This window comes from Myotis nattereri, assembly GCF_964212035.1.
Source record: "Myotis nattereri genome assembly, chromosome: 17".
In the NCBI taxonomy this organism is placed as follows: Eukaryota; Metazoa; Chordata; class Mammalia; order Chiroptera; family Vespertilionidae; genus Myotis; species Myotis nattereri.
The window spans coordinates 40,827,704-40,855,143 of record NC_138092.1 but is presented as its reverse complement, the minus strand read 5'-3'; the positions used below and the strand labels follow the sequence as shown (position 1 = coordinate 40,855,143).

The 27,440-nt window shown below is 39.7% G+C and overlaps 1 protein-coding gene across 2 annotated transcripts in view; it reads right to left on the bottom strand.

Annotated features, from left to right (window-relative positions):
• CRISPLD1 (cysteine rich secretory protein LCCL domain containing 1) overlaps window positions 1-27,026 on the bottom strand; it is a gene marked incomplete at its 5' end in the record, with an annotated part of 38,240 nt that extends 11,214 nt beyond the window's left edge. The window contains 9 exons of one of the 2 annotated variants that reach the window (XM_081111668.1): window positions 2,810-2,940; window positions 3,143-3,209; window positions 3,324-3,384; window positions 3,776-3,916; window positions 6,354-6,454; window positions 6,997-7,112; window positions 8,390-8,522; window positions 8,859-8,977; window positions 26,710-27,026. In XM_081111668.1, the coding sequence (XP_080967794.1) occupies window positions 2,810-2,940; window positions 3,143-3,209; window positions 3,324-3,384; window positions 3,776-3,916; window positions 6,354-6,454; window positions 6,997-7,112; window positions 8,390-8,522; window positions 8,859-8,977; window positions 26,710-26,970 (1,130 nt within the window). Of the gene's footprint in view, window positions 1-2,809; window positions 2,941-3,142; window positions 3,210-3,323; window positions 3,385-3,775; window positions 3,917-6,353; window positions 6,455-6,996; window positions 7,113-8,389; window positions 8,523-8,858; window positions 8,978-26,709 lie in introns of those variants that run through there. The other variant, XM_081111669.1, reaches the window with a different exon arrangement.
• Window positions 27,027-27,440: the final 414 nt, after the last annotated feature.

The window sequence follows — 27,440 nt, the reverse complement described above, 5'->3', positions numbered from 1 at the left end:
CCTTTGCTATGCCCCAAGCCACGCCCACCAGCCAATCAGAGCGACTATATGCAAATTAACCCAACCAAGATGGCAGCCGGCAGCCACGGAACTGGAGCAAGCAGGAGGCTTGGTTGCTTAGGCGATGGAGGAAGCCCAGCTTCCTGCCTGCTCTGAGCTGGCTGTGGCCTCCACTCATGGTAACAAAGTTTCAATTACAGAAGACAAATAAATCCCAGATACCTGCTTCCAGCCAGCCTCCACTGGGAGCTTAGGTGGCTAGGGGCCATGGCCAGCCTGCAAACAGCCATCAGCCCCCTCACCCAGGATGGCCACACCCCCATGGAGTGAGGGTTCCTGCTGGGGGGCTTAGCCAGCCTGACTCAGCCCCTCACCCAGACTGGCCAGGCACTCCTATATAATAAAAGGCTAATATGCAAATTGACCCCAACAGCAGAACGAGTGGGCATGACTGATCACTATGACACACACTGACCACCAGGGGGCAGATGCTCACTGCAGGAGCTGCCCCCTGATGGTCAGTGCGCTCCCACAGGGGGAGCTCTGCTCAGCCACAAGCCAGGCTGACAGCTGCCAGGAGAGTGGTGGTGGTGGGAACCTCTCCCGTCTCCTCAGCAGCGCTAAGGATGTTTGACTGCAGCTTAGGCCTGCTCTCTGCTGGCAAGTGGACATCCCCTGAGGGCTGTCTAGAGGGATGTCTGACTGCCAGCTTAGGCCCAATCCCCCCAGGGAGCATGCCTAAGCCAGCAGGTGGTCATCCCCCGAGGGGTCCCAGACTGTGAGAGGGCACAGGCCAGGCTGAGGGACACCCCCCCCCCCGCCCCGAGTGCGCAAATTTTTGTGCACCAAGCCTCTAGTCCTATATAATAGAATCCTAATATGCTAAGTGTCCGGTTGACTGGTCAGCTGTTCAACCAATCAAAGTGTAATATGCTAACGATTTGCTAAGGACGCTCAACTGCTTGCTATGATGTGCACTGACCACCAGGGGGCAGACGCTCTAACCAGTAGGTTAGCTCACTCTTGGGGTCTGGCTGATCGAGACTGAGTGAGATGGGCTGAATACGCCCTGGAGCCCTCCTGCGGTCCCTCCCTAGCTGGCCAACCTCCCGCGCTCCTCCCTGGCCTCAATCATGCACCAGTGTGTCCCTCGGCCTGGCCTGTGCCCTCTCACAATCTGGGGCTCCTTGGGGGATGTTAGAGAGCCAGTTTCGGCCCAATCCCACAGGCCAGGCCAATGGACCCCACTGGTGCATGAATTCGTGCACCGGGCCTCTAGTTTTCTTATAAGTATCATCATCCACACAACTTCTGTATGTTTTAGGTCTATGAATACTTTGTTTTTTTCTTAAACACTCTTATTTAAATATCTAAATAAGTAGCAATATAAGAATACATCATCTACTTTATGCTAAATCCATATTACCTTCGAGTATGAACCAAATCAATAACATTCTTAATATTAGTGAATGATCTCTTCATTATCAATCTCAAAACTATTTAATCTTTCACAACAGTAAATACAAGGTAGTGTTATAAAAACACTAAATAATAAGTACCTTATAGGAGTGTGCATTATTTAATCCCCCTAGTATGCAGTAAAATGCCTACTGTAAATGAATGAATTCCTCTTCATCATATGCATTATAAAAAAATAGGGAAAGAAAAATAGGTATACCATTGTATACCAACAATTTCATAGGTTTATCTATATCCAGATTTTCAGAAAAGCATCTACTGCAAAAGGGAAGGCTTTAATATGAAACACCTTTCAATTTCAATAGAGTTTCCACAATAAACATAATCAAATAGGAGTTAAGAGGAAACAAATAGGATAAATGTTTTTAAATCAAACATCCAGTGTTTGCCTTACTAAAAATAATGACTAATATTTATTATTTATTCAAGGAAGTTATTAAATATTTGCAGAATGAATCAGTTAATAAATGTTTCTATACTTGAAAGTAATGGGGGTAATGGCTGACTACCACACATCAAGCTTTTGGTCAAAACTGTCGACAAAGGATCTCATTCCATGAATTTGCAAAGGTTTTAAATAAAATCCTATCATTATGAATTTCAACTTTACTGTGGAGTTTTGTGCAATTGTTTCTGTACAAAAGGAAACTGACACATTTCCTAAGAAAAGGCATTTCATCTGAGGTTCAATAATGTTTCTTTTTTCACACAGAAGCAAGAGACACTACAAAAATATTTCCCAAGCCCCTATTTTTCTACTCTTTAGAGAGTATATATGAAAATATACAGGGTTTTGGAATAACATATTTCATGTTCTTAACAGGAGAAACATTTTAAAAAGATAATCACTGCTTTTATATTAGATTAAATTACATTTAAATGAACAAAAGAAAGGTGATATACACTTAGTGACTTTTCAAAATGCTCTTTGTTATCTACTAATCTCAGTTTATTAACGAAGTTACTATTGTAAAGAATAAACTATTCTTCCCTAAACGGGGCAGGGAGAATATGCAAATCTATAAGCCTTCTCTGCAATATTTCCTGTCATAGCTGAAAAGTTTATTGGCTCACAATGAAAACCACTATACATTTGTGTGTTCTTGATGAAACTCTAAAAAATTTGGAGTTTCAGGATGTTCTTTGGAAGCAAAGCGTTCAACTTTCATTTCAATACTTCTTTTTCTTTTTGTCTATGGAAATGTTGTAGCCAAAATGAACTTTGAAAATGACCAGTTTCTCTCTGTATAAATTCTTTTATGCTTTGCCCCAAAATAATTTATTGCCTCATTATTACAATTTAAAATCAAAAGAGCATTCAGGTACTTACCCAATTGTTTGAATACCATTTCTATTGGATTTGATGAAATAATGTTTTCTTCCTTGTCTAGTGATATCTACCCAACCGCCATCATTGTCTATTATACCATAATGAATTGCAGCTTTACAAATACTGGATTGCTTGGTGAAAAGGGGTGGAGAAAAAGATATTAAAATATTAGAGTTCTGGATAAAAGACAACTAGTTACTATTTACATAACTTTAAATTTGACAAGCATGTCTGAGAAAAATATCTATGCTTATATAAATTATTTTGCACATTAAAAATCAAATATTATATGAAAGGACTCTATCTCCAAATAATTGTATTTATAATAGTTACCATTTCATAATATACACTGCCAACAACTTTAGCTTTACTATCCACACAGCCAGCAGGGCATTCATATCTAAATGAAAGAAAATTGGGACAAAATTTAGTTTCTCTGAATGTCAGCAAAAAAATGAAAATATTTCTGACATTTTGGTCAGTTAATTTTGACAATAATAATAATAAATATTACCGATTGCAAGTTGTTCCTTTGCACTGATCTCTTAATCTTACTTCACAAGAAACAATTTGGGCTAAAAGAAAAAAAAATAATGTAGAAAATGTAAAAGGTGCTATGTAATTCTTCAGAGTCAATATAATGGCAAGCTTTTACCATTCTAAAAATATTAAAGGTGATAAAATATAGATGGATATGCCACCTATGGGAGCCTTTTTTAAAAACATGTTTTTATTGACTTTAGAGAAGAAGTAAGAGGGATAGAGAGATAGAAACATCCATGAGAGAGAAACATCAGGCAGCTGCCTCCCACACATCCCCTACAGGGGATCCAGCTAGCAACCCAGGTATGTGCCCTGACCTGGAATTGAACCGGTGACCTCTTGGATCATGGGTTACTGCTCAACCACTGAGCCACACAGGCCGGCTAAACCTTAAAATTTTCGTAAATAATGCAGAAGTCTTACACATTTGCTGCGTGCTTACAACTTCATTTGTGTTACTATCATCCGCTCTTGCCCGAACGTGGGTGTCATGGACTTGTGACTGCTGCCGTTCAATTTCATTGGTTTCCTCTTCACGGGGAGTGTAGTACCTGTCTGATCCTTCTGTTAGAGAGAATGAAGTTAAGGAATATGAATCCCACTTAAGTTTGTACAAATGATCAAGTAATGATAAATCTTGACATACCTGTTTAACATTTAAAACTAGAAAAATCATTATTGTTTTTTAAAATTTACTATTGTTCGAAGTATTACAGATGTCCCCCTGCTTTTCCCATTGACCCCCTCCACCGCACCCCCACCTCCTCCCCAGGCTTTCACTGCACTATTGTCTGTGTCCATGGGTTATGCATATATGCATATAAGTGCTTTGGTTAAGCTCTTCCTGCTCCCCTGCCCCCTCCGAAATACATCAGATTGTTGCATGCTTCAATGTCTCTGGATCTATTTTGTTCATTAGATTCCGCATACAAGTGAGAACATGTGATACTTGTCTTTCTCTGGTTGGCTTATTGTACTTAGCATGACACTCTCCAGGTCCCTCTAAGTTGTTTCAAAGGGGTCAGTCCCATTTTTAGCACAGGTTTTGACTTAAGGAGGTGCTCTTATGTCTACATTGGAGTGAATAAAACACACATCAGCTTTTGAGCCCTTGATTTATTGATGCTACCATTTGGCTCTTAAATGGAGTCTTTTCTAACCTTTGCGTGTATTGTGAAAAGCAGAGAATCAGTTCAATTCATGTGATCAGTGATTAGTTTTCATAAGACACTGTGAAGTCTACCCAGTGATCTAATAAAGTCAGGGTTTAGTGAATTTGAATTTGTTTTCCCAAAGGAAATGATCCTCAATATTTTCAGGAGGATCACATTTAAAATTCTCCCATAAGGAATTCAGACTAAAGAAGGATCGATGTGCCCTTGCTATTTATTACAACATCAGTTTTCCTGGAAAGGTTGTCCTCTTTCAGAAGGAAATCCAGCCGAAACCGGTTTGGCTCAGTGGATAGAGCGTCGGCTTGTGGACTGTGGGGTCCCAGGTTCGATTCCAGTCAAGGGCATGTACCTGGGTTGCGGGCACATCCCCAGTGGGAGATGTGCAGGAGGCAGCTGATCGATGTTTCTCTCTCATCGATGTTTCTAACTCTCTATCCCTCTCCCTTCCTCTCTGTAAAAAATCAATAAAATATACTTTTTTTTAAAAAAAAGAAGGAAATCCAATGTGCAGAAATTTAAACTTGACAATGGAGAATCATTTAGAACGTTTAATTTAATATCTTTTCCAGGTTGGATTATATGAAGGGGTCAGAACCTAGAAAAAGGACATCAGGGTAAAGTAAGGTTTAAGTAAAATGCAGTGGCCATTGGGGGAGGGGTAAGTAGGTTGGAGGTTTGCGGGTAAAGAGGACGGAGAACAGACAGACTCACATACAATGAAAAATGTTTCTAGGAATTAAAAATGGCTCATAGAACAGAATGAAACATATGGTCACTTCTGGTCACTTATTTTAGTGAATGAGCATTGAGTCATTAAGAGAAAAAGGGCACATCTCTTTATGAGTGCTGAAAGGGGATGCGTTTACTCATAGATTTTCTAATACACTTAGTCTGCATTAATCTTTTTTAGTCATCATTAACAAAAAAGTACAAGAGTAAAACATGTTCACACGGATGGATGCCCAACAGACGCATGATGACTTTCACAAAGCTTTGTCAAATCCAGTTTATCTTCGTGTGCTAAAGGTAGGACACTATCTTTGTAGTTACCTTTAGGACATCAAATGCATTTGAGGGTACTGCTTTTTATAATACTTTTACAATACTATTCTTTTTTTCTTATTTTGGCATGAGAAATTGTATACTCTACAGTGAGAAGCAGAGAATCAGTACAATTGAGCATGGTTCAAGTAAGAATCAGTATTCTGGCAAAAGCTTTTAAAGCGCTAAAAATAGTGTTAAATTGCTAACTCCTTCAAAAAATGATTAGTGCCCTAGCTGGTTTGGCTCAGTGGATAGAGCGTCGGCCTGCGGACTGAAGGGTCCCGGGTTCGATTCTGGTCAGGGCATGTACCTTGGTTGCGGGCACATCCCCAGTAGGAGGTGTGCAGGAGGCAGCTGATCGATGTTTCTCTCTCATCGATGTTTCTAACTCTCTATTCCTCTCCTTTCCTCTCTGTAAAAAATCAGTAAAATATATTTTTTTAAAAAATGATTAGTTATGGAGACAACTCCAGCCAACAATATATTAAGATTGCTTTAAAGAATGTAAATATACTTGTCACTCTGGAATAAATTACCAAGTACAATTAGAAGTTATCTGGAATAATCATGAAATTTTCCTTTAAACACATAGTGGTATACTCGGAGTTACTATGAAGTATATTTTTAAATATTCTAAACGGTGTCTTCAAAATGTTTGAAATAGAGTTCTGGAAATTTTTTGAGTAATTAAATACACATCTGTTTTTTCTAAAACAGCAATTAATGCACAAGTTAAATTAAAATATCAACCAAACTAAGCACCAGGACACAACAGCACATACCTTTGTAGCACAGATTTTCCCGACAGCCTCCTCCAAAGCTGGGTGGGCAAGCTGAACAGGGCCTTCCGTGTTTGTAGGGGGCGTGGCCCCACCAGTTCCCCCTTAAAGAGATGGTCAGTACTCTTCAGAGGTAGTCTAAGAGCATCATTTATAAGACACTGCAAAATAGTACTGCTTAAGAATCTTCTAAGTGGTGATTTAGATGTGTAGATGTAAGACATTTATATCTTTCATCACAGAATCTTTTGGTTACCTGGTTTAAATGTAAAATGCTGCCTCATTCTTTTGAAATATACTAAGTAATTTGTTATACATATTGTTAAAAATTACAAAATCAAACTTCGGCAGAACACCAAACTCTGCTATGGAGTATTCATCTATATTCCATTTGTTTTAATAAAAACAGATTTTAGACTTAGCTCTGACCCTACATATGACTGTGTGATATTTCAACTTTTTAATTCCTTTGAAGTACCGATTTTATGCATCAGGCAACCATAATTATTGTATTAAGTAAACTGAGTTAAAACTGTATACTTTACTCAATAATACACACTGAAAATGAGAAAAAATCAGCAATATAAAGTTATTTTCATGTTATTAAGAAAAATTTACATATGAAAGTGGTCTTTTGTCTACTTACTTCGGGGAATAATTGCACACCAAGTAGACAGCTTTGGGCCATATCTGCCCCCAGATGTTCATGTTATGGCACAAATTAATGGCACAGCCTATTCTGCTGCTTGTCGCCCACACCACCTACGGGAGGGAACAGAAATGGCAAGTGGAGATGAAGTAAGACGCAACATATCCGAGAGGGAAATGTATAAAACACAACTTGAGAAACAAACCTTTATCATTCAAAATGAAATGAGGCAATGTCAAAAGTCAAAAGGGATATTTTTCCTAAGGCTTGGGAAAGCGCTTCATTCAATTAAAATAACAGAACGGCAGCTCAGTAACTCTATCTGGCTATCAAGTGTAAAGCATCTTCAGAATACATTTACTAAATAATCCAAAAGTTACATTCTCACAAACCTCAATTCTGTGTTAATGTTTCCATGAAGAAGCTTACCTAACAAAGGAACAGAATTTCTCATCTTAAACTGAAAGTACTGGAGCCAAAATTTAGGTGTTCACATTTCTTTCTTTTTTTTTAAGTATTCTTTTTTTAAAAAATATATATATATTATTGTTTTTTTACAGAGAAGAAGGGAGAGGGATAGAGAGTTAGAAACATTGATGAGAGAGAAACATCGATCAGCTGCCTCCTGCACATCTCCCACTGGGGATGTGCCCGCAACCAAGGTACATGCCTTTGACGGGAATCGAACCTGGGACGCTTGAGTCCGCAGGCCGACGCTCTATCCACTGAGCCAAACCGGTTAGGGCGGTGTTCACATTTCCTTTACAGTGTGACATTTTCATTGGGCCACTGGTTGTTAGGGAGTTCAGTACTGATCTTGTCACACACAAAGGCATAGTGGACAAATTCTCGGCTTTAGTTTCCCTAATAAGCAGCCACAGGTCTTCTGGAAGCTCTGAACTGCGGTGAGCTTTATCTAGTTGAATCTGCCTTCAGGTGTGTGATTTCAAAGTTAAAACATACCCAATACCAAATATAAGCATTCAATAAAAATAAAAAGAGATTAAATGCTGCACACAGATAAATACCGGATATCAGTGGTAAATAAAACAATATTTGTATTATTTGGAAAATAAAAAAATAATGATACCCGAATTTGAAGGTAGTAAACTTCTCCCCACTTGCAGTTATTGGGGCCATATTTAAACTATTTCATATGTAAAATCATTGCAATAAAGTCTTTTTAAGTCTATGTGTTTGGAGAGTTTTTCCTGATCCTTACTTATATTGTTTGTAGACATTTCTAAGCTTATTCTACATGCATCAATCACTATATAATTAATAACCATACCAAAAGCTATAAGAAAGACACAAGTTCAGTAGCCTACGTTCTCCCATAGTTACACAAATTCAACTTCGAGAAATGACGTATAATGTACCCCAAACATACCTGTGTATAATGAGTACATACAGGACCAGAACATCTGAATGGGCAATACGGGTTGCATTCATGTTCATATGGGTAGGTGAAGTCTCTCACTTCATCATACCATGCTTGGACATGAAATGTTGGAGGCCTATATCTATTGGAAATAAAATAATCACAAAGAGCAAGTCAAGTTGGAGAAAATGTAGAACCAAATATTGCAAATAGATTGATAAAGTAGGGTAGAGAGATTTTTGTGTGAGGTATTAATCTTAAATACCTCTACCCATTTCATTACTATTATATCAATGACTTAAAATAAAAATAAGTCTCAAATACTGTTGATCATCCTTGTATATTTATTTTTTTATTATTCATGTTGGTGTGATTATTTGTTTTCCTTTTTGGCACCAAGCCTTTGAAAATGTGCTACATGAATTAGCATTTCATTTCAAACATGTTGTCAGGAACAAAAAGTTACATGTGAAGATACCTTCCCCAATGTGCTCCCAAATTCTGTCCAATCGATGGAAGCAAGCTTGCAGGCCCATGTTCCCACAAACAAGTTTCAGCCCAGGACTCTGCAGACCTCTCCAGCTCGATATCCCACGTCTGTAGTTCAAAACAAAAGCGAAATACAGATACCAACATTTAATATATATGTATAGTTTGGACATTTCTTCAAAATACAGTGTTGCTCAGTTCTCACATTTTCTCCCTTTGTACTCATTTGTAAAGTCAACATCTTAGTCTGGGTGCTCACCATCTCTCAAGATTTTTACACTAGCAGCTTCCTTAATGTCCTTGCCTCATCTCTCCTCCCTCCAATATGCTCTAACAAGTGTTGAGAATTACCTAAGTGGACACAGATACACTGAAGTGATTCCGCACTATGAACAACATGCGACAAATCCCCATATCCATGAAGTTCAAGACCCTTGATCCCTGTTCCCCATCACAAACCCTGCTCTTCCTTGTTCTCTATGGCATTGTTTCCTTTATCTAAAACATCCTTTTCCCAATGATTTGCCAGACAGACCCCTACTATACCTTAGCAACCCAGCTTTATGTAATGCATTCTTGACACCTTCCCCATTCTCTCAAATGCCAACTATTCCCTCCTTGGAGCTCCTGAAACTTTGTTAGACTCCTTTGTTTAACAGCTATTACACTGAAATGTTAGTATTTGTCTATATGCTTATCTCTTTCTTGAGACTGAGTTGCTCAGGACAGTTATTTAAGTCATGCTGGTGTCTTTAACCCTATTTTCTGTGTCGTGTGGACTAAGTTTAATAAATGTTTGTTGAATACATGAATGATTGAATCTGAATCCTATAAAACATATATGCATCTTGTATACAAAATTCAATGAGGGTGATTCATTCACACTTTAAAAGTAATTTATAAAGAAATATTTAAAATTGCAAAATTACTACCAAAATGCTTTTGCATATCTTGGGTTTCATATTCAATTTGTTAATTTGTACAACAGACAGTGTGGTCTTGCCAGAGCAGAGTCAAGAAGGATGAGGTCTGCTAAGTACTAATCCAAGATTTAGAGCAATTTCAGCTCAATGGTAGGTAGAGAAACAGAAACACAGAGGGTTAAAGTGACAGGAAAGAGCAAGTCCGGAAAGCAAGTGAGGCTTGTGTGTTAATAATACTGCAGAGGGGAAGAAAAGAGAGAGGGCAGGAGCTTAAAAAGCTAAGATGCCAGAGATTAGGGAGAATGTTTGCTGGGTTTCATTTGGAAAGGATGACAGAAAGCTAATCATGGCTGTGGGTTCACAGGAAGAGATGCCAGAGAGAGAAAGAACGGAGAATGTGTGGAAACAAGTTTCTTCATACCTTCACATAAATTTTTATAAATGAACATGCCTTCTCACACAATTGTGAATCTGAAATACATAGATTCATGGTTTCAAAGCCCCAAAGCAAAATTTGTACTAGATTAGAATAAGTACATTCTTATTATAGGACATCTTTATTATCTAGCAAAAATACAAAAATGTATCTTTACATGAACTAAAAAATTAAGAGCAGCAAAAGTAGCTGATTTTCATAAAAGCTTTAATTTTACTTTGAACTGACGTCAAATACTCAAGATGACAGGTTTTGTGACACATCAGAAATGTATGCTTAAGTATTTATCAGGCAAGCCCTGTAGGTGCTAAACATGAGCATACTATTTCTTAAATTCTTAAACTAGACCTAATTATATAATTAAATATTTTATGTAATTATACAAAAATACTAAAGGCCCGATGCACAAAATTCGTGCAAGAGTAGGCCTTCCTCTCCCTGGCTGCCGGCACTGCACTGGCTTCCCGCTGGCACCCAGGACCCGGGCTTCCCTCGCAGAACTGGCTTCATCCAGAAGGTCGTCTAGAACATCTGGTCCAATTAGCATATCACACTTTTATTATTATAGATAATTCAAGTTGCTGTCATTAATTACCCAAACAAACTAGGTAAGACAAAAATATTTGGCTATAGAGTCCCAGAAAATGAGCAAGAGGCTGATTTCCTTTTGTATCCAGTAGATTGGAGATTAGAGAGTCACCCCTCAAAAGCAAGCAGGCTTCCAGGTAGAGCTCCCTGGAAAGTAGTTTGTCCTAGAGAGACAAATTCTTGTCTTCAGTCTTGGGCATCAGGTTCTTGCATGGCACTTCGTTCACAAGTACAGTGGAACTACACTTAGCCGTAAGTTTCTAATCTAGCAACCGCGTATTCAAGGAGTAACCAAGAACCAGAAGAAAAACAAACAGTTCCTAGATGGCTTTTTAAAAAAACGCCTGAAACCACTGTAGTGATTATAAAGCCCAACATGTGGAGTTGAGCCCTCTCCCTTCCTTTCCATTTGAGCTGGATAGCGATTCCCTTCTAATGGACAGAATGACACTGCGAGACTTCTCAGGCTCTATCTGCTTCTTTCTCTTTTAAGACACACATCTTGGCAGACGTGAGCCCAGCAGCCCTGCACAAGTAGCTGGAAAGATCATGTGGAGAGACCACACAGAGACAGAGAGACGTGGAGGAGCTCCTTGCTGGGGTTTTTCCAGCCCCGGCAGGAGACCTGTCAGTGTGCTCGTCCAGGTCACTGCAAACGCGTGAGAGACCAGTGAGAACCACCCAGCTGAGCCCTGGGAAGAGACCTTAAGACCCTTATCCAAGGTCATTTGATGCTTTTCTGCACATAATGCTACAATCTTAGAGGTCAGTTTTTCCTATGAAGTTACAGATGGATCCCGTTTAGAGGGGATATACATACAACCAGCCCCAAATTCACAAAACAAAATGTTATATTTGAAAAATTTGTGTTTATATCTGCTGCCTAGAAATTGAAATAAAATTTGAAACATATCATTCAAATCCTTTAGGCTAAGTTTCCTTACTTATAAAATGTGTCAGTTGAAATAGAAGATAACTCAGGTCTCTTCGAGGACTAAAATTCAATTGAGTATATTATATGGGTAAGCTGTTTTTATGGAATGACAAATTTTCTACCTAATCCATTAAAAATAAGGAGGGAAATACATATATCAAGCAAACTATAAGACCAAACTAGGGACATACAGTGGGCCTTGACTTACGAGTGTCGCGACTAACAAGTTTTTTGAGATACCAGCTGTCTCTTGGACGATTTTTTGCATTGAGTTGATAGAGTAATTTGAGTTAACGAGCTCCTTAACGAGCTCGGTTTCGGAACGAATTAAACTCGTAAGTCAAGGCCCCACTGTACATTACTTTAATATAAGAACTAAGACAGAGAAGCCTGCAATTAAAATGTACTATCAATCTATATATATAAAAGCCTAAGTGACCAGAACGACCAGAATGACCTGAATGACTGGTCGCTATGATACTCACTGACCACCAGGGGGCAGACGCTCAACACAGGAGCTGCAACACAGGAGCTGCACCTCCTGCAGTCCCTCCCCCTGGCTGGCAGGCCCTAATCGCCTGATCAGGGCCGGCCCCTGGGCTGGGACAGGGAACCAGCGTTGGGTGGTGGCAGACACAGCCCCTTTCCCAGGGGCACCGAGGGCTGGCTCCCTCCTTAGTAGGGCCAGTGGCCAACCTCTTGTGCCCTGTCCCTCCCCCTGGCTGGTAGGCCCAGATCGGCCTGCCGCCTGGCCACTGTGGTGGCAGAGTGGCAAGGAGGAGGGGGGGAGGTGGGGAACGGCATGGTGGCAGGGCGCTGACGATGGCGGCATCGGCATCCGGTGTCCGTTCCTTCTGTGCCCAGGCCAGAGACCATCGCCTCCTTTCCAGCCCGGTCCTGATCGGCCTGGCCCTGATCGGCCCTGATCACCAGCCAGGGCTAGGGACCCCACCCGTGCATGAATTTCATACACTGGGCCTCTAGTATTTAATAAATATTAATTAGTGACAATTTTTAAAGTGATTATTTAAAAATCTATTCAAGCATAGGTGTTTAGGTCAAATTCAATAACACAAATCAAGAAGACTCTTTAAAAAAAAATACATACTAAAAATATAGCTGTCCTAGAAGAAATATTACCATAACAACATGGAATGTATATTTTTATGCCACAACATTATATGTCAGGTTTTAAGACCACCAGTAATTCATACCAATCCCATTTAAATGTAGGTTAGTCTCTATACATTTCTATTTAAATTCAGGTTGTAAATTAAATCAAGATGGCCTGAAGGGCTTTTTTCCTCCCTGAACTATTCACCCAGCACTAATTTAAAGCCAAACCACACTTAAAATTACCATTTCTTTATAAGATGGGTACTTGAGGTGTATAGAAATGAAAAACGCTGTATTTTCCACCTACATCTAGGCTGTTTCTTCTTAGAGTTTAGTAAAGCATCGAATGAAGTTTTATTACTAAAAGAAACAGAAAGCAATTGACATTCTTTGGCTCCAATGTTATTTTTAAGCTAGTTCAACCTGGAGGCTCTACAGTGTGTGTGTGTGTGTGTGTGTGTGTGTGTGTGTGTGTGTGTGTGTGAGAGAGAGAGAGAGAGAGAGAGAGAGAGAGAGAGAGAGAGAGAGAGAGATCGTAAATATTTTACCAAAGGACTTTCAAAAGTAAACCTAGAAATATATAGTAATTTTAGTGCTAAAATGTTTTACTTGTAGAAATTGCAAGTTATGTAGCTATCTGACATGTACAGACAATTCCCTTGGCTGCTATACTTTGGAAAGTATGAGTGAGCATATACAATTCTGATTCCTACTGGAATACCTGCTTATCCTGCTTTAATAACAGACATTCAAAGAAGGTTGGAAATCACTCAACAATGTAGCTTGAAATAGTTAATATTGCCAGTTGCCAGTACCTTGGGCAAAATCAGTACTGTACACAAGACAAACACAGTCCTTAGTCATATTAATTTTTCCTTCTCTTTGACATGGAAATAGTTTTCTCTCTTAAAAATGATTGTGTTGTCAAAAGCACCTCCTTGACCACAGTTAATTTAGAGCTTTTTCTAAGTTCACATCATTTGAAAATGCATGTCCTGGGAATTGTTTAATCTTTATAGCTTAAAAATGTTATTATAGTACATTAAATAAGAGTTGAAGGCCAACGTTAGTCACTAAGAATTTGTCTAACGATGAGCATTTTCTTATGTGAAATCTAATGAACAAAATAAACTGATGAGAAAAATAGATCCAGAGACATAAAAGCATGGATTTCCAAGAGAAATGCAAAAAATAACCCACGGACACAGGCAATAGTGCGGTGAAGGTGGTGGGGGGCAAGAGCAGGGTGGAGAGGGTCAATGGGGGAAAAAGGGAGACATCTGTAATACTTTCAACAATAAATGTAAATTAATAATAATAATTGGTCTTTGGCTATCATACCATTACATAGCCTAATTAATGACAATAATACCAGTTCATGATACAATTTAATATTTCATATGGATTTTTAAAATACGCACTGCCCTCTGGCAAACTAATAACATGAAACCATGGTGATGTTGAAAAGGCAATTTCACTGGAAGTCCAGATCTAAGCTGGAAGCTATGGTCTTACCATCCTACTATTGACAATCATAAGTAGCATTATAAAATTGTTTTTAAAAACGATTTAAGCATTTGAAAACAATTGAGAAATGAATTCCATAAGCATCCTTCTTTTGCCCCCTCCTATCTCCAAGCCTACTTTAGTTCTGAGCTGTTGGAAATAATAGCACTCCAGCTTCCAATGGTATTAAGAATGCCCCTTCCCTAGGGTCATGTCTTCTGACATTTGCAGGTGAGGCCATTAGTGATATATTTTCCTCTCCTTTTCTTACATTAATGGAGCTAAAAGTATGCTTGCACTTGTCCAAAGTACTGAAGTTATGGGTAATTTAAATACATGTTAGACCCTGGCAAAATTTTCCTTACTACTGAAATTGTGTATTTTCAAATTTACCTTAGAATATGTCAAATTTTGTTTGTTTACTTATCTGTAACATTAGGAAGCTGAAAAAAAAATCTCTTCCATTTTTTTTTAGTTTCAAAACTCTATTATTTTGGACTTACAGTCTCTTACGGAATACCTGTAGTACTTGTAAAACACCAGAAAGTGTAAAATAATCTTTTTATTCATAATTAAGGGCATTTCTTAACTAAGAAGCAAATGCTGTGTTGTGGTTTTCAGGAATGTAAAACCAAGAACATCCCAGATCTTCTAATTAGGTGTATACAGCAGAGCTCAATTATTTCTGGCTATTCTCTATATGACAAAGCTTTAATATCACCCAAAGCTGGTAAATAGTTAACTGATTGAATAAAACAAGAAAATATCCTCAGTAAAGGGGATTGGGCTTGCAGCCCGGGCATGTGCCCTGACCAGGAGCTGAACCATGACCTCCTGGTTCATGGGTGAATGCTTGACCACTGAGCAACACTGGCCGCGTGTTATCTCTACTTTGATTGAAACTCTGTGTCTGTGGTCAATAGAACACAGGTTTTGTTCCTAAGATCAACTGATTCTGACCAGAACCTCATTGTCCTGAGGGCTTGATGATTAAGGGAGTGGATATGAAGGAGAGAAGGAGTCAGGTGATTCAGGGCGCTGGATGAGGCCAGAGTGATTCAAAAGGAAAGAAAGGAGAAAAGTTCATGTTGAAGAAGTGAAGTTTCTGCAGGGTTACAATCCCCTTCCCCCCTCTTATCTGACTCTTACTATCTCACATGCCCACCTCTTCCACGATGGTCCCCGAGCTTCAGAAGGGGCATTTTAGGCGTTCAATTTACAAGCAGGAACCACAGCAACAGTAGAGGAAGCAGTAGGCTTGGAGATCCGTATGCTAAACCACAAGTTAGTCTCTTTAAGAATGCCAGTTGAGCCCGGCCAGTGTGGCTCAGTGGTTGAGCGTCGACCTATGAACCAGGAGGTCATGGTTTGATTCCCAGGGCTCATGCCTGGGTTGTAGGCTCAGTCCCCAGTGGGGGGCGTGCAGGAGGCAGCCGATGGATGCTTCTGATCATTGATGTTTTCTATCTCTCCCTCCCTTTCTGTTTCTCTCTTAAATCATTCTTAGTAAATATCCTCAGTAAAAAAGTTAACACCAGCCGAAACCGGTTTGGCTCAGTGGATAGAGCGTCGGCCTGCGGACTGAAGGGTCCCGGGTTCGATTCCGGTCAAGGGCATGTGCCTGGGTGGCAGGCATATGCCCAGTGGGGGATGTGCAGGAGGCAGCTGATCGATGTTTCTCTCTCATCGATGTTTCTAACTCTCTATCTCTCTCCCTTCCTCTCTGTAAAAAATCAATAAAATATTAAAAAAAAAAAAAAGTTAACACCAGGTCTCTCTTCAGCTTAGTCCTAAAATCCCAATGGAAAAATCTTTGAAATAAAGCAGTTTTCTACATGTAATTTCCCCCCACAGCTAAAAGGAACAGTAGTTTTTTTCAGCCAGCTCATGAACAGAAGTAGTTGAAGAAAATCAGACATATAAGTTATCTCTTCCTAAATACCACCTTTAAAGGGTAATTCTTGCTGGGCTATCCCTCCTGGAAAAAGCAGATTTGCAAATTACCCATTCTACTTCAAAATGAAATCCCTCCCAAATCACTGTTGTGTTTTCCTATTTAAATCAGAAAGTGCAATTCAAGAACTGAATGGAAAAAGTGTCAAAGTGATCTTCTGAGCAGCGATAACTTGACCTTCAAGAACGAATTCATTATTTTATGGAAGCAACACATTGGACAGTTCACAAGATTTCAGATTTAAATTCCAAAAAGAATGCCTCATTATAAAATCTTTAAAGCCACCCTCTTTTCTCTCCCTGTTGGTGGTGTTATGAGAACTGTAAAGAAACGGACATCAGTGAAGTAAATAAAAAGTCCACCCGTGCTGAAAGAGTGGATGATGTTTTGTGACAAAGTCATCTGGTATAAAAAGCACAATTGGAAACAGCAATACATTCCTGACAACTCCGAAAGGACCGAGGTGTTTAACTACACTGCTTCACCTGTTTGGAAAAGACTTTGTAGTTACAGGGAAAATGCACAAGGCTCAGATTTCAAAGGAAACACCTGTGTTACTGGGCAGACAGGCCTTGCCAGGTACTGAGAAAGTCAAGTCGCATGACCTGGGGCAATGCACTTATTAGGGTCTCCTGGAAGTTAGAGACAGGAGACAGATGTGGTGGTGTTTTACTTAAAATCCACTTGAAAGCAAGGCCTGAAAGCCTTAAAAATATAGCGGTCTAAAAATTGAGGGAACTGCCTCTTCATTGTATTAAAATTAAAATAATTCTTGAAATGGAAATTTAATAGGTGGATAAGCTCACAAGATAATTTCAGTTAAATCCATTAGTTCAATACTAGATAGAGGCCCAGTGCACGAAAATTCATGCATGGGTAGGGTCCCCAGGCCTGGCCAGAGATCAGGGCCTTCCGGCTGCCAGCCAAAGCCTTCCTTTGTTCCATGTCACCCCTCTGGTGGTCAGCGCACATCATAGCGGGTGGTCGAACTCCCAAGGGGACAATTTGCATATTAGCCTTTTTTTTAAATTAGCCTTTTATTATATAGGATTAAACAGACAGACTGCATGCATGATGTAGGGGAGACTGTCCTTGTGAGGCAGCAGAGCCATTCACGTCACACAATCCTTACATTTCTACAGAATGTCTGCTAAGTCATCCCATCACACGCACTGCCTAGGCCCTCAGGAGACTGGCCATAGCTTACCTAGGCACTCATGCCCTGCCCACTCCAACATGGACTGCGCCACAGCTGCCTCTCTGGACCTTTAAAGGGCTTATGAAACACCGGGAGAGCTCTTTAAAATGAGATTCTGGCCGAAACCGGTTTGGCTCAGTGGATAGAGCGTCGGCCTGCGGACTGAAAGGTCCCAGGTTCGATTCCGGTCAAGGGCATGTACCTGGGTTGCGGGCACATCCCCAGTAGGAGATGTGCAGGAGGCAGCTGATCGATGTTTCTCTCTCATCGATGTTTCTAACTCTCTATCTCTCTCCCTTCCTCTCTGTAAAAAATCAATAAAATATAAAAAAAAAAAAAGATATTTAAAAAAAAAAATAAAATGAGATTCTGATTTGGTAGACCAGGAGATAAATCCAAGCTACGACATTTCTAAGACCAGGTATCAGGACCCAGCACTGTATAACTGCACAGTGAGGAGGTTCTAGCTCCTGTCCATTCATATATCTTGGCATTGAGCTCATCAGAGATTTCCCCCTAAAGGAACTATTCTTTCTTTTCCCTCCTTACCTCCTTAGTTACTTACACTTTATCCTTTCACCAAAGTCCTATTCTCTCTCCTCTTGGAATTCATTCCAAGGACAATACCCCATTTATCTCACCCCATTCCGAGCCTTCTTAATCACATAATTTACAGATTATTAGACAGATCTGTATCTAATGCATTGGGTCTTAATTCCCAGTGTACAGAAACCCTTCAATAGCTGAACTTGGATTATTTCTATATATGCCATATCTTTGTGTTAACTTCAGGGCTATGATGTCTTCATTTCGTTTCTTGTCATTTAAGATAGGAGTAGTTAGTAATTCTCAAGACTATGTTCTGGATGCTTGTTTAAGGAAATTCTTTAGCAACTGAGAAAGTCCCACCTATCACAGTGGTTCTCAACCTCCTGGCCCTTTAAATACAGTTCCTCATGTTGTGACCCAACCATAACATTATTTTCGTTGCTACTTCATACCTATATAATGTTGCTACTGTTATGAATCGTAATGTAAATATCTGATATACAGGATGGTCTTAGGCGACCCCTGTGAAAGGGTCATTCGATCCCCAAAGGGTCGCAACCCACAGATTGAGAACAGCTGATCTATCAGTTCTTTACACATGGACTCAATTTATAAAAAGGACACCTGTATTTTAGTTTACTGATAGCCCATTCATTTTAGATAGCTTCAAGACTGATCTGAAAGTCAAGCCCAGAAAAATATATGAAAGGAAAGATAAACTCTAATAATAAATCACTTATGCATTAATTTATATTTGAATACCAAAATAATAGTAACCTGGGTGTTGAAAGTAAAAAAGTATTAATTGCTTTTATTTAATGTACTCAGGGATGCTTTTCTAATTTTCAAAAATAAAGAGATGGGTTATCAAATGAAAAACTTCTTGGAGAAGTTAATACAAGAAACAGTTTATGGACACATAGAAACGGAAACCTACCATTTAACACTATAACCGCAATTTAAACCAAAGGCTAATATTAAAACTAACAAACATGAACATGTATATGTTTACAGACTGAGTAAAACGGCTATATTAAGTTGCTCATTGTGCCTATATTGAGAAACTGTGTTAGGTCTTCACTAATCATTCTGGTCTCAAGAATGATAAATTGTTATGCTTCCAAACAGTTGTTGGGAGCTGCGTAAGCCCCGCGTTTTCCTGTTTCCCCCAGCTGCTAGGAAGCTCAAAGCTAGTTTGATACCCATAGCATTCTCAATCTGTGTTCTTCAACAGTTAAACATGACTAAGGTGATAGTTTTAAAAAGTATTGTTTTCAAAAGTCCTTACTTGAAAATCTGAGAAAGGTTACGGTGTTAAGTATTCTTCATTTGTTCCTAGATAGCCTTTCTGAGCTCCTAAGTGCCTTCTCTCTGTCCCCAAAGGCTCAACTCTACATGCTGAGTTATCTCAGGCTCTTAGGCCCGGATGCCAGCTGGATTTGGCCAATCGAAGACACAGACAGGAAATCAGAGGGTGGGGGTGAATTTAGGTCTGTATTACCCCCTCCCCCCCTTTCATCCCCACTCATCATCTCTGAGTACAGATGCTCCTCGATTTAGGATGGGGTCACTTACGTCCTAATAAACCCACTGTAAATTTAAAGTATCGCTGTCGAAAATGCATTTAATACAACTAACCTACTGAACGTCATAGCTGACCTCGCCTACTGTAAGTGGAATACATAATTACTGAGCAGGAATTGGTCCACCGTCCTACTCTGCTTTTCATGCTAAATGTTCTCATCTTCTGTTGCTTATGGAGGGAGTGAGAGTAGACTGGCTTTTGGAAGGGGAGGGCAGATCACCTGAGAAAACAGTGGGCACTTGAGGAGGCAGAGGTGGGTTCCAACTCCTTTCCTCTCTGAAAATTGGGCTGGCAAAATGGGTATCAAGCGACCAGGTGATTTCTGGAATCTCTCTATTCTCCAAGTCACTATAAGTGGAAAGATCTGGAGTATTCCCCCAATAAACCAGAATGGAAACTCCCGCCAGTTTTTAAAAACTGCAGCTAGGGTTTGGGTGTATTAAACCTGCACCTGACCAAGTCCATTTCATTAGTCTTGCCAACATCTCCTTGAATATTCTGAGATTGATGTGGTGATGACAAAGGGGTTTTAGGATGTACTCACACTCTGGCCACTTCTCACCACTCACTCCTAGCCACTCCACCCCTAGCCACCATCAGATTATTGCAATAGCCTGTCTCCCTGTCCACACCCTTGCCCCACCTCCCACCACCAGACGTCAATTCTCAACAAAGACAGAGTGATTCTGAGTAGGTGAGATCATTCTATCAGTCTGTTCAAAGAGCTGAAATGTCTTCTCATCACCCAGACTGAAAGTGAGCCTTTACCCAGGCCTGTTCTGCCCTCCTCACTTAGATCTTACATCTCTTCAAACCCTCACACCCTGCCAGCCCATGGGCCCCTAGCTGAGTGTGCAGATTCAAGGTCCTTCACTCCTATTCCAGGCAAGGAAGGGCATTTTGTTGTGAATTACTGGGCTCTAGACAGTGCCTGGCATATGGCAAATTCCTAATACCTGAAAGGAGTAAGTAGCAGTAACAATTTCAACATTTTGTGGCATTTTTCTGGCTCTGGGTGTTGGACTCTTCTGTTAAACTACTTCCCTCCTGCCTTGCTGGCCAAGACCCTAGATTTGCTGCTTACATTTAAGAAGGAATCTTTAATCTCCCAGAACTCCAGGGTAAATAAATACTAAATTCAATAGAATGGACTGTAATGTCACTTTCTTCCCATAGGTATTGCCATCTACAATGCAACATTCCAAAAAAAAAAAAAAAATCTGAAAATTAATTTACATTCATTTGAAAGTGTTAGTGTCTTTAAAAAATTAAAAACAACAACTATCTATTCAAATTAAGGTTTTGTGAACTTTTAATTCTGTAGACCAAGATACTTACACATAACTTTATTGTATCTAAACACTATTATTAGATGGGTTATTGCAATAGCCTGTCTTCCTGTTTGATAGATTAATATTATTAAAATAAAGTTACCTTAGGAAAATTAGATAACCTACTGCAAACAGAGAATTTTAAGCCTTAATAACTTTAAATAATGATAATATTCTTTGAAACCAGAAAGGTATTCCATGTACTTTTCAAGGCATGTAAATTATATCATATAACAATAGATACAGATATTTTTGAAATGACTGAAGTTTTGAAAATTACCAGGCAAGTGCCAGTGTACAGGGAGAAAACTATCTTTTTAGAAATCGTTGCAATAAAACCTTAATTGCAGTGAATTCCTGTCACTTTTAACAAGAAATGTGTAAACACTGAGCTTTACCTAAATGAGTCCTGAGGCCATCACTTTGTCATCTGCATTTATTCTGAATATCGGTCTCTAGGGGCAAATGCGGTCAGCAGACAGGAATTCCACAAGAGTAAACAGAGAAACTCACAAGCTAAGAACACTTTTTCAGGCTGGAGTTCAGGTTATGGACAGTCAGAAAGAGGGCAAAACTCAGACTAGCATCACCCTGTTCAGCAAATGAGGCTGTCCCACATCCAGTTTCTGGAATTATCAGCTGGACTGAAGCCCAGAAGAGGCTTGAATTCCAGTTTGAGCATGGCCTTAGGGAGAATGTCGGTGGCAAACAGGAACCAAGCCATCGGCATGCCCCATGGGCCACCGGCTGGTTGGCTCAGAGCCTCCTCCAGCTGCCTGGCACAAGGAGGGGTACCCAGCTGTATTGTGTTCTATCTTTGGAAATGTGTATTCCAAGTCTGGCCCACAGGTCAGGCACAGCCATCCATCCTCCCCGCACAGCCTATCGATGCTCTCTAAAATGCCTGGAAATAGTTGTAACAGTGAAAAATGGCTCGTAGAACTGGCCCATGTCTTTTTTTAGGTAAAGTGTCCTGGTTGCTAAAGCACATCCTAGACTTTGGTACATTTTATAACACAGTGAACTATTTAGTTGATTTTAATCAACTATGTTAAAAATTTAGCCATCTATGTTAAAAATTTGTAGCAAGAGGTACCCATTAATTCATTATATTATTTAAATTCCAGAACTTTTGAATATTTTTACTATAATCTCAGTGGCTCTACATTACTGGACAATTTATAGTACAGTGTGAATATTTTTAAAAGTAGGAAAAATCCCGAATTATTTGAAACATTTATTCAACTTTATCTCTAGTGTTTCCAAATTCCAGGTCAGTATCTCCAGTGTTGGTGGTATCCTACCTTACACACCTTTTCTTAATATCCCTCTTACCTATTCCCCATATGTATCTCATATATAATTTCATTGTTCCACCCATTCCTTCATTCAACACTTATTTATTGAGCATTCAACAATATTTAATCAACAAATATTTACTGAGTACTTCTTCTATGCATCAGGCCCAGGTTTATAAAGAGAAATAAGGCCCAATCCTTACACCTTTCTAGGAATTCAAAGTCTTGGAAAGGAAAACAAACATGTAAATATTTAATTGCAACAAAATGTTAATTCTAAGTAGGCTTGAATAACATCTTTTAGGAGCACAGAAGGAGTGGGGCAGGGAATGTGTGCACCAGAGAAAATCTTATAGAAAGATGCTTGTACTTGGTCTTGAGGAAGAGTTGGGGAGCAGACAGGAAGCATAGGCATCTGGGCAGAGGAAATAGGCAAGGAGGCACAGAGCACCACCCCCTTTGAGAACGATGAGTAGTTCAATGTGAACACAGATTCAAATACACACAAGGGAGTTGAGGGTGAGGGGCATACTGGATTGACCAGGCTTCCTTTTCGAAGCTAATCAGCCTGGGCTTGAACTGCGAGCACAGAGAGCTAAGGCAAGTTGTGTGCAGCTGAGTAACCCCCCCAGATCTGCTTAAGGGAAAACAGATTTAGTAACAGGGAGGAAGGGGGACTAAAGGAGAAAGAAAGTAGGAACGGACTGGTATAGTCTGCTGGCTGGGAGCCATGGTGGCTAATCTTGGGGTGAGCAAAGGTTAGGATGAAACACAAGAGATAGATTCAAAAGACAGAATCTACAGAATTGGCACGGAATTGTGCATTTATGCGTGTGCGTGTTATGTCGAGTGGAAGTGGGTGGAGGGCAGGCAGGAGTTGAGGATGTGCCCGATTTTCTGGGTTTCGTTGTTATTGTTTGCTTAGAGAGGGCTGAGCAGGTGTCTGAGAGAGAATCCAGGGAGCGGAGTGGGAGGACAGGCAGGGGTGGAGTAAAAGGTAAGACAGTTCATTTTCTTTTCGGACACCTTAGCTTGAAGTAACTGTCGGGTAATATTACACAGCGATGACCCAGGCAATAGAAACTATGAAAATGAATCTCACAGAAGATGGCTGGGTGGAGATCTAGATTATGGAGCCATCAACATATGGATGAGATTTACAATCGAAGGAGTAGATAAGGTCCCGAAGAAAGGGAGCAGGCCCAGAGAGAAGACCTGGGGAGCAAAGGTTTAAGAGATGAGCAGAAAACAAGAACATGTGATGAAAAAAAAACACAGAAAAAAAAAAAAAGAACCAAGAGATGGTCTTAAAACCCATGGAGAGGAAAGGTTTGAAGAAAGAGAATATGCTCAACAGTGCAAATGTGTTTCCTCACCACGGCCTGCGGGGTTTATATCCTTATAGCAATGTTACCGGCGAGGAAAGCAAAGCCCAGAATGGTTGCTGATTGTCGGAGTACACATACCAGTAAGCAGCACAGACGGAAGGTGAGCCTGCTGTTATCTAGGTCCAAAGACAGTGTTTCCCCCCTAAAATCCATTATCTCTTCAGCAACAACTTCATTTGATGACCTAAAAGCTCCAGGTTCTCATTTTACCCAAAATTAAATGTGGGTAATCTCACTCCTTAGGATCACTGGCTTCCATAATCAATAATTCACTCTCCCCTTCCTGATTCTGCCACAGGTCTGTGCTTTCATCAGTCTAACTGCTTCAGTCCTTGACAACCAGCCTGCCATCCACCGTGCCTCATCCTCTGCCTCCACCTGAGATATGCCCTCCACTCTTTGCCACAGTGAGGGTGGCATCTTCCCCACTCATTAACCCTCCCATTGGAATGTCCCATTAGTCTGTGCTCCCTTGGCATCATTCATACACATACAGAGAATGTGGTTCTCTCTGCTCACTTGAAATTTTTCCACTGTGTCTATTCTTCTCAATCAGCTTGTAAGCTCTTCAAATGAAGATGTGGTTTCCTGGAGTCAACTTTTAACCCCAATAATTAAATGAGCATAAGAGTAGGGGTAGGGATGTATGTTAATAAGTGTGAATGCTGCCATAGGTTCAAGGACAAAGAATAAACCAAAATAAGCACCCAATGTAAATAAAGTAACTGGCTATTCAAACTGTTAATGTCATGTGACTTATAGAGTAAAAAGGGTGGCATGTACCATAGAGAATTGCAGATTTTACAGATAACAGCTCTTCAGCCAGCACTTAGTTTGTGTTGTGTTTTTTTTTCTTCTTAGAATAAATTCACTTTAAAAAACCTTTTCAAATAAATTGTTTTCACAAGGTTGATAAACATCTGGACTTATTATGTAATACATACATGAACAGTATTTCAAATAAAATAATATTGTTCTTTGAACCTCCCCTTAAATGTGTATTCCAGAAAATGTGGGCCAGTATTACAGTTGGGCACTGAACTCCTCAGCAGCCCAGTTCTCCGCCAAGTCACAGCTCCCTGGCTGGTTTCTGAATCTACATTTCAAGGATGGAATGAAACCAGTGAAACCTACAAGCAAGTCGGATCAACAGCCCAAACCAGACATCATACAATAGACAGTTATTTTCTTTGGAAGTCAGACATCAGAACGAAGCACAGAACTGTTCTTTCGTTATTTCCATATTACTGGAAACGCACATCAATATTCTCAGATTGTTTTTGTGGGTTTGAACTCCCAGCTTCTTCCTTATTTTAAATAAGAAGCAACAGAATCCTTCTCCACGTGGATTAAGCCTACGGTGGCCGCCTTGGGAAGACCCCATACTTGGCTCTTTCTGTTTGCAGAAGTCATGGAGTTTGCTTACTTTGGACAAACACTTCAGCTTGCACACAAAGCAGAAATGTGAGACATAACTGATGTCATTTCCTGCAAAGAATTTTGTAAAGAGCTAACAATTTCCTCAGATATCCTATTTAAACAGTATGTAGAAACATCAAATTAGGTATATGTTTTATTAACACCTCTTGAGACCTTGCAATATGCCTGGTACTGAGCTAAACTTTACATAGGTTAGCTCACTCAACGCTCACAACAACCTTCCGAAGTGAGTACACATGCTGGGTAGACATAAGGAAACTGAAGGAGAAAGAAATGAATTAACAAGCTGTCCACAGCCAACTAAAGGGTATCAGTGCCAGAATTTAAACCCAGGCAGCCTGGTTGCCGGGGCCCAATTCTTAATCGCCGCTGAGTTCTGTTGAGTGCTACTTACTTTCTTTAGGGTAAAAAATTCTCCCAGTGAAAGCTAAAATAATATAATTCCATATTTTGAACTTTGAAGTCCCATGTTCAGTGGAAGTTACCCATCAAAACGAATGTAAATGCAGAAAAATAGAAAAAGGAGAATGCACTGAAATTAACTGCACCCTGCAATGTATCCCAGGGGAATGTTTTCTCAATAGTCATTGAATAAGTTTGCTATCACCAATGGTTATTTATTATCAGTCTTTGATGGTGCATTCCTAATTCATTCAAATAGTATAATAGATTTTTAAATTATGTTTCTAAAATTTTAGGATATAAAGTAGGCTATTAACGACTTACATGCTAGTAGTCTTAAAAAATAACGTGGTTCCCCAGCTTGCTACTGTAGTGTAAGAGTACATATAAGGTTATTAGGATAGGTCACATATTTTTATTTAATCCTTTGCCCAGGCTGATTTCCACACTTCAAAGTTCACAAATAAATCCAGAAGAACAAAAAAGCCATCACCATGCACTCAACATAAAGCCACCACAGAAATGTAGCCTTTACAATACGTCACTTACATATTTCTCAGAAATAAGGGCCCATTTGAAAGAAATTTAAACATATATACACACACACATACATATATACAGGGTGGGGCAAAAGTGATTTTACAGTTGTAAGTATGCAAAACACAGAGTTTATTCTTGTGTTATTATTTATTAATTATTGTTTTATTTTCCACATGGACAACTGCAAACCTACTTTTGCCCCAGAATGTATAATCAGCAATCCACAAAGCTTCTTCAAATTACTGGTCCCTGGTTTTTCAAATCCACCACTCGTAAGAATGTTCCATTAGTTAAGAATTAGAAAGTAATTGTTCTACTAAGTCACTTAAAAGCAAACACACCAGCTGTTCACATTTTCAAAATCAGAATGTTCCTGGTAAGAGAAGAATTTAGAGCACTTAGTAGAAGCATTGACATCTAGTGGTATTTAATTCTACTCTGAAATTCTAAAAGCTCTTAGAATGAAATGAACACTAATAAAAGAATACGCATAGGAAGATACTCTCGAAGAAAATCTTTTATGGGTTTTTTGGTTTGTTTGCCATACAAATGGTAAAAGATTAAATAGTAGCATGAGGGCATTTAACCAAGCAGGTTGAAAGCATAACAAAAAAACATTTCTTTGTACATACCATCAGAAAAATGTCCTTACCATATACTCCATGTTAGATGCCGTTGGGTACACCTGACTTCGTAATTTATTATGAAGGTCCAAGATGCTCTGCATGTCATTGTCTGTGATGGCCCTTTTCCCTCTTTGCTTGGCCGTCCACCACTCACCATCCTCATCCATGTACTTTTCCAAAAGTTTTTCCAATAAAGTGGCATTAGGAACGACCATGGCTGGAACTGCTTTAGCCATGAATAGCAGCACTGTGGTCACTCTGAGCCACTCCCACGTGGTACACTTCATAATGAATGATCTCAGGGTTTCCCTGGGAAAATCTCCAAGACAGGCTCTTCCACTCCTTCTGGCTATAATGATATGCAGTGCGATTAACATGAAAATCTAGGCAGATATTAATTTCCTAGTAATAAAAGTAGAACGGTCGCAAAGGGAGTGCACCAGTTTGATTTCTCTCTCTATAATGCCAGAGCAAATGGACATGCACTTTTGAAACAACTATTCCCACCCATTTTTCCTCCAAAGGACTCAACACAACGAAATGTATTGTTTCCCAAAAACAGACAATACATTTTCCAAGAAAATATAAAGGAGGTCAAAAAGAAATAGCAAAAGTAGCCCAAAAGAGTCAAAGCTTAAAAACTAATTTCTGAATCGCAAGGCTCCAAATGGCTGTAATTACACAGCCAGCCTGCAAAGGGCACTGCCTACCTAGAATGCTTTATATCAATGTAGAGGTCCATGCTAAGGCTCCGTGT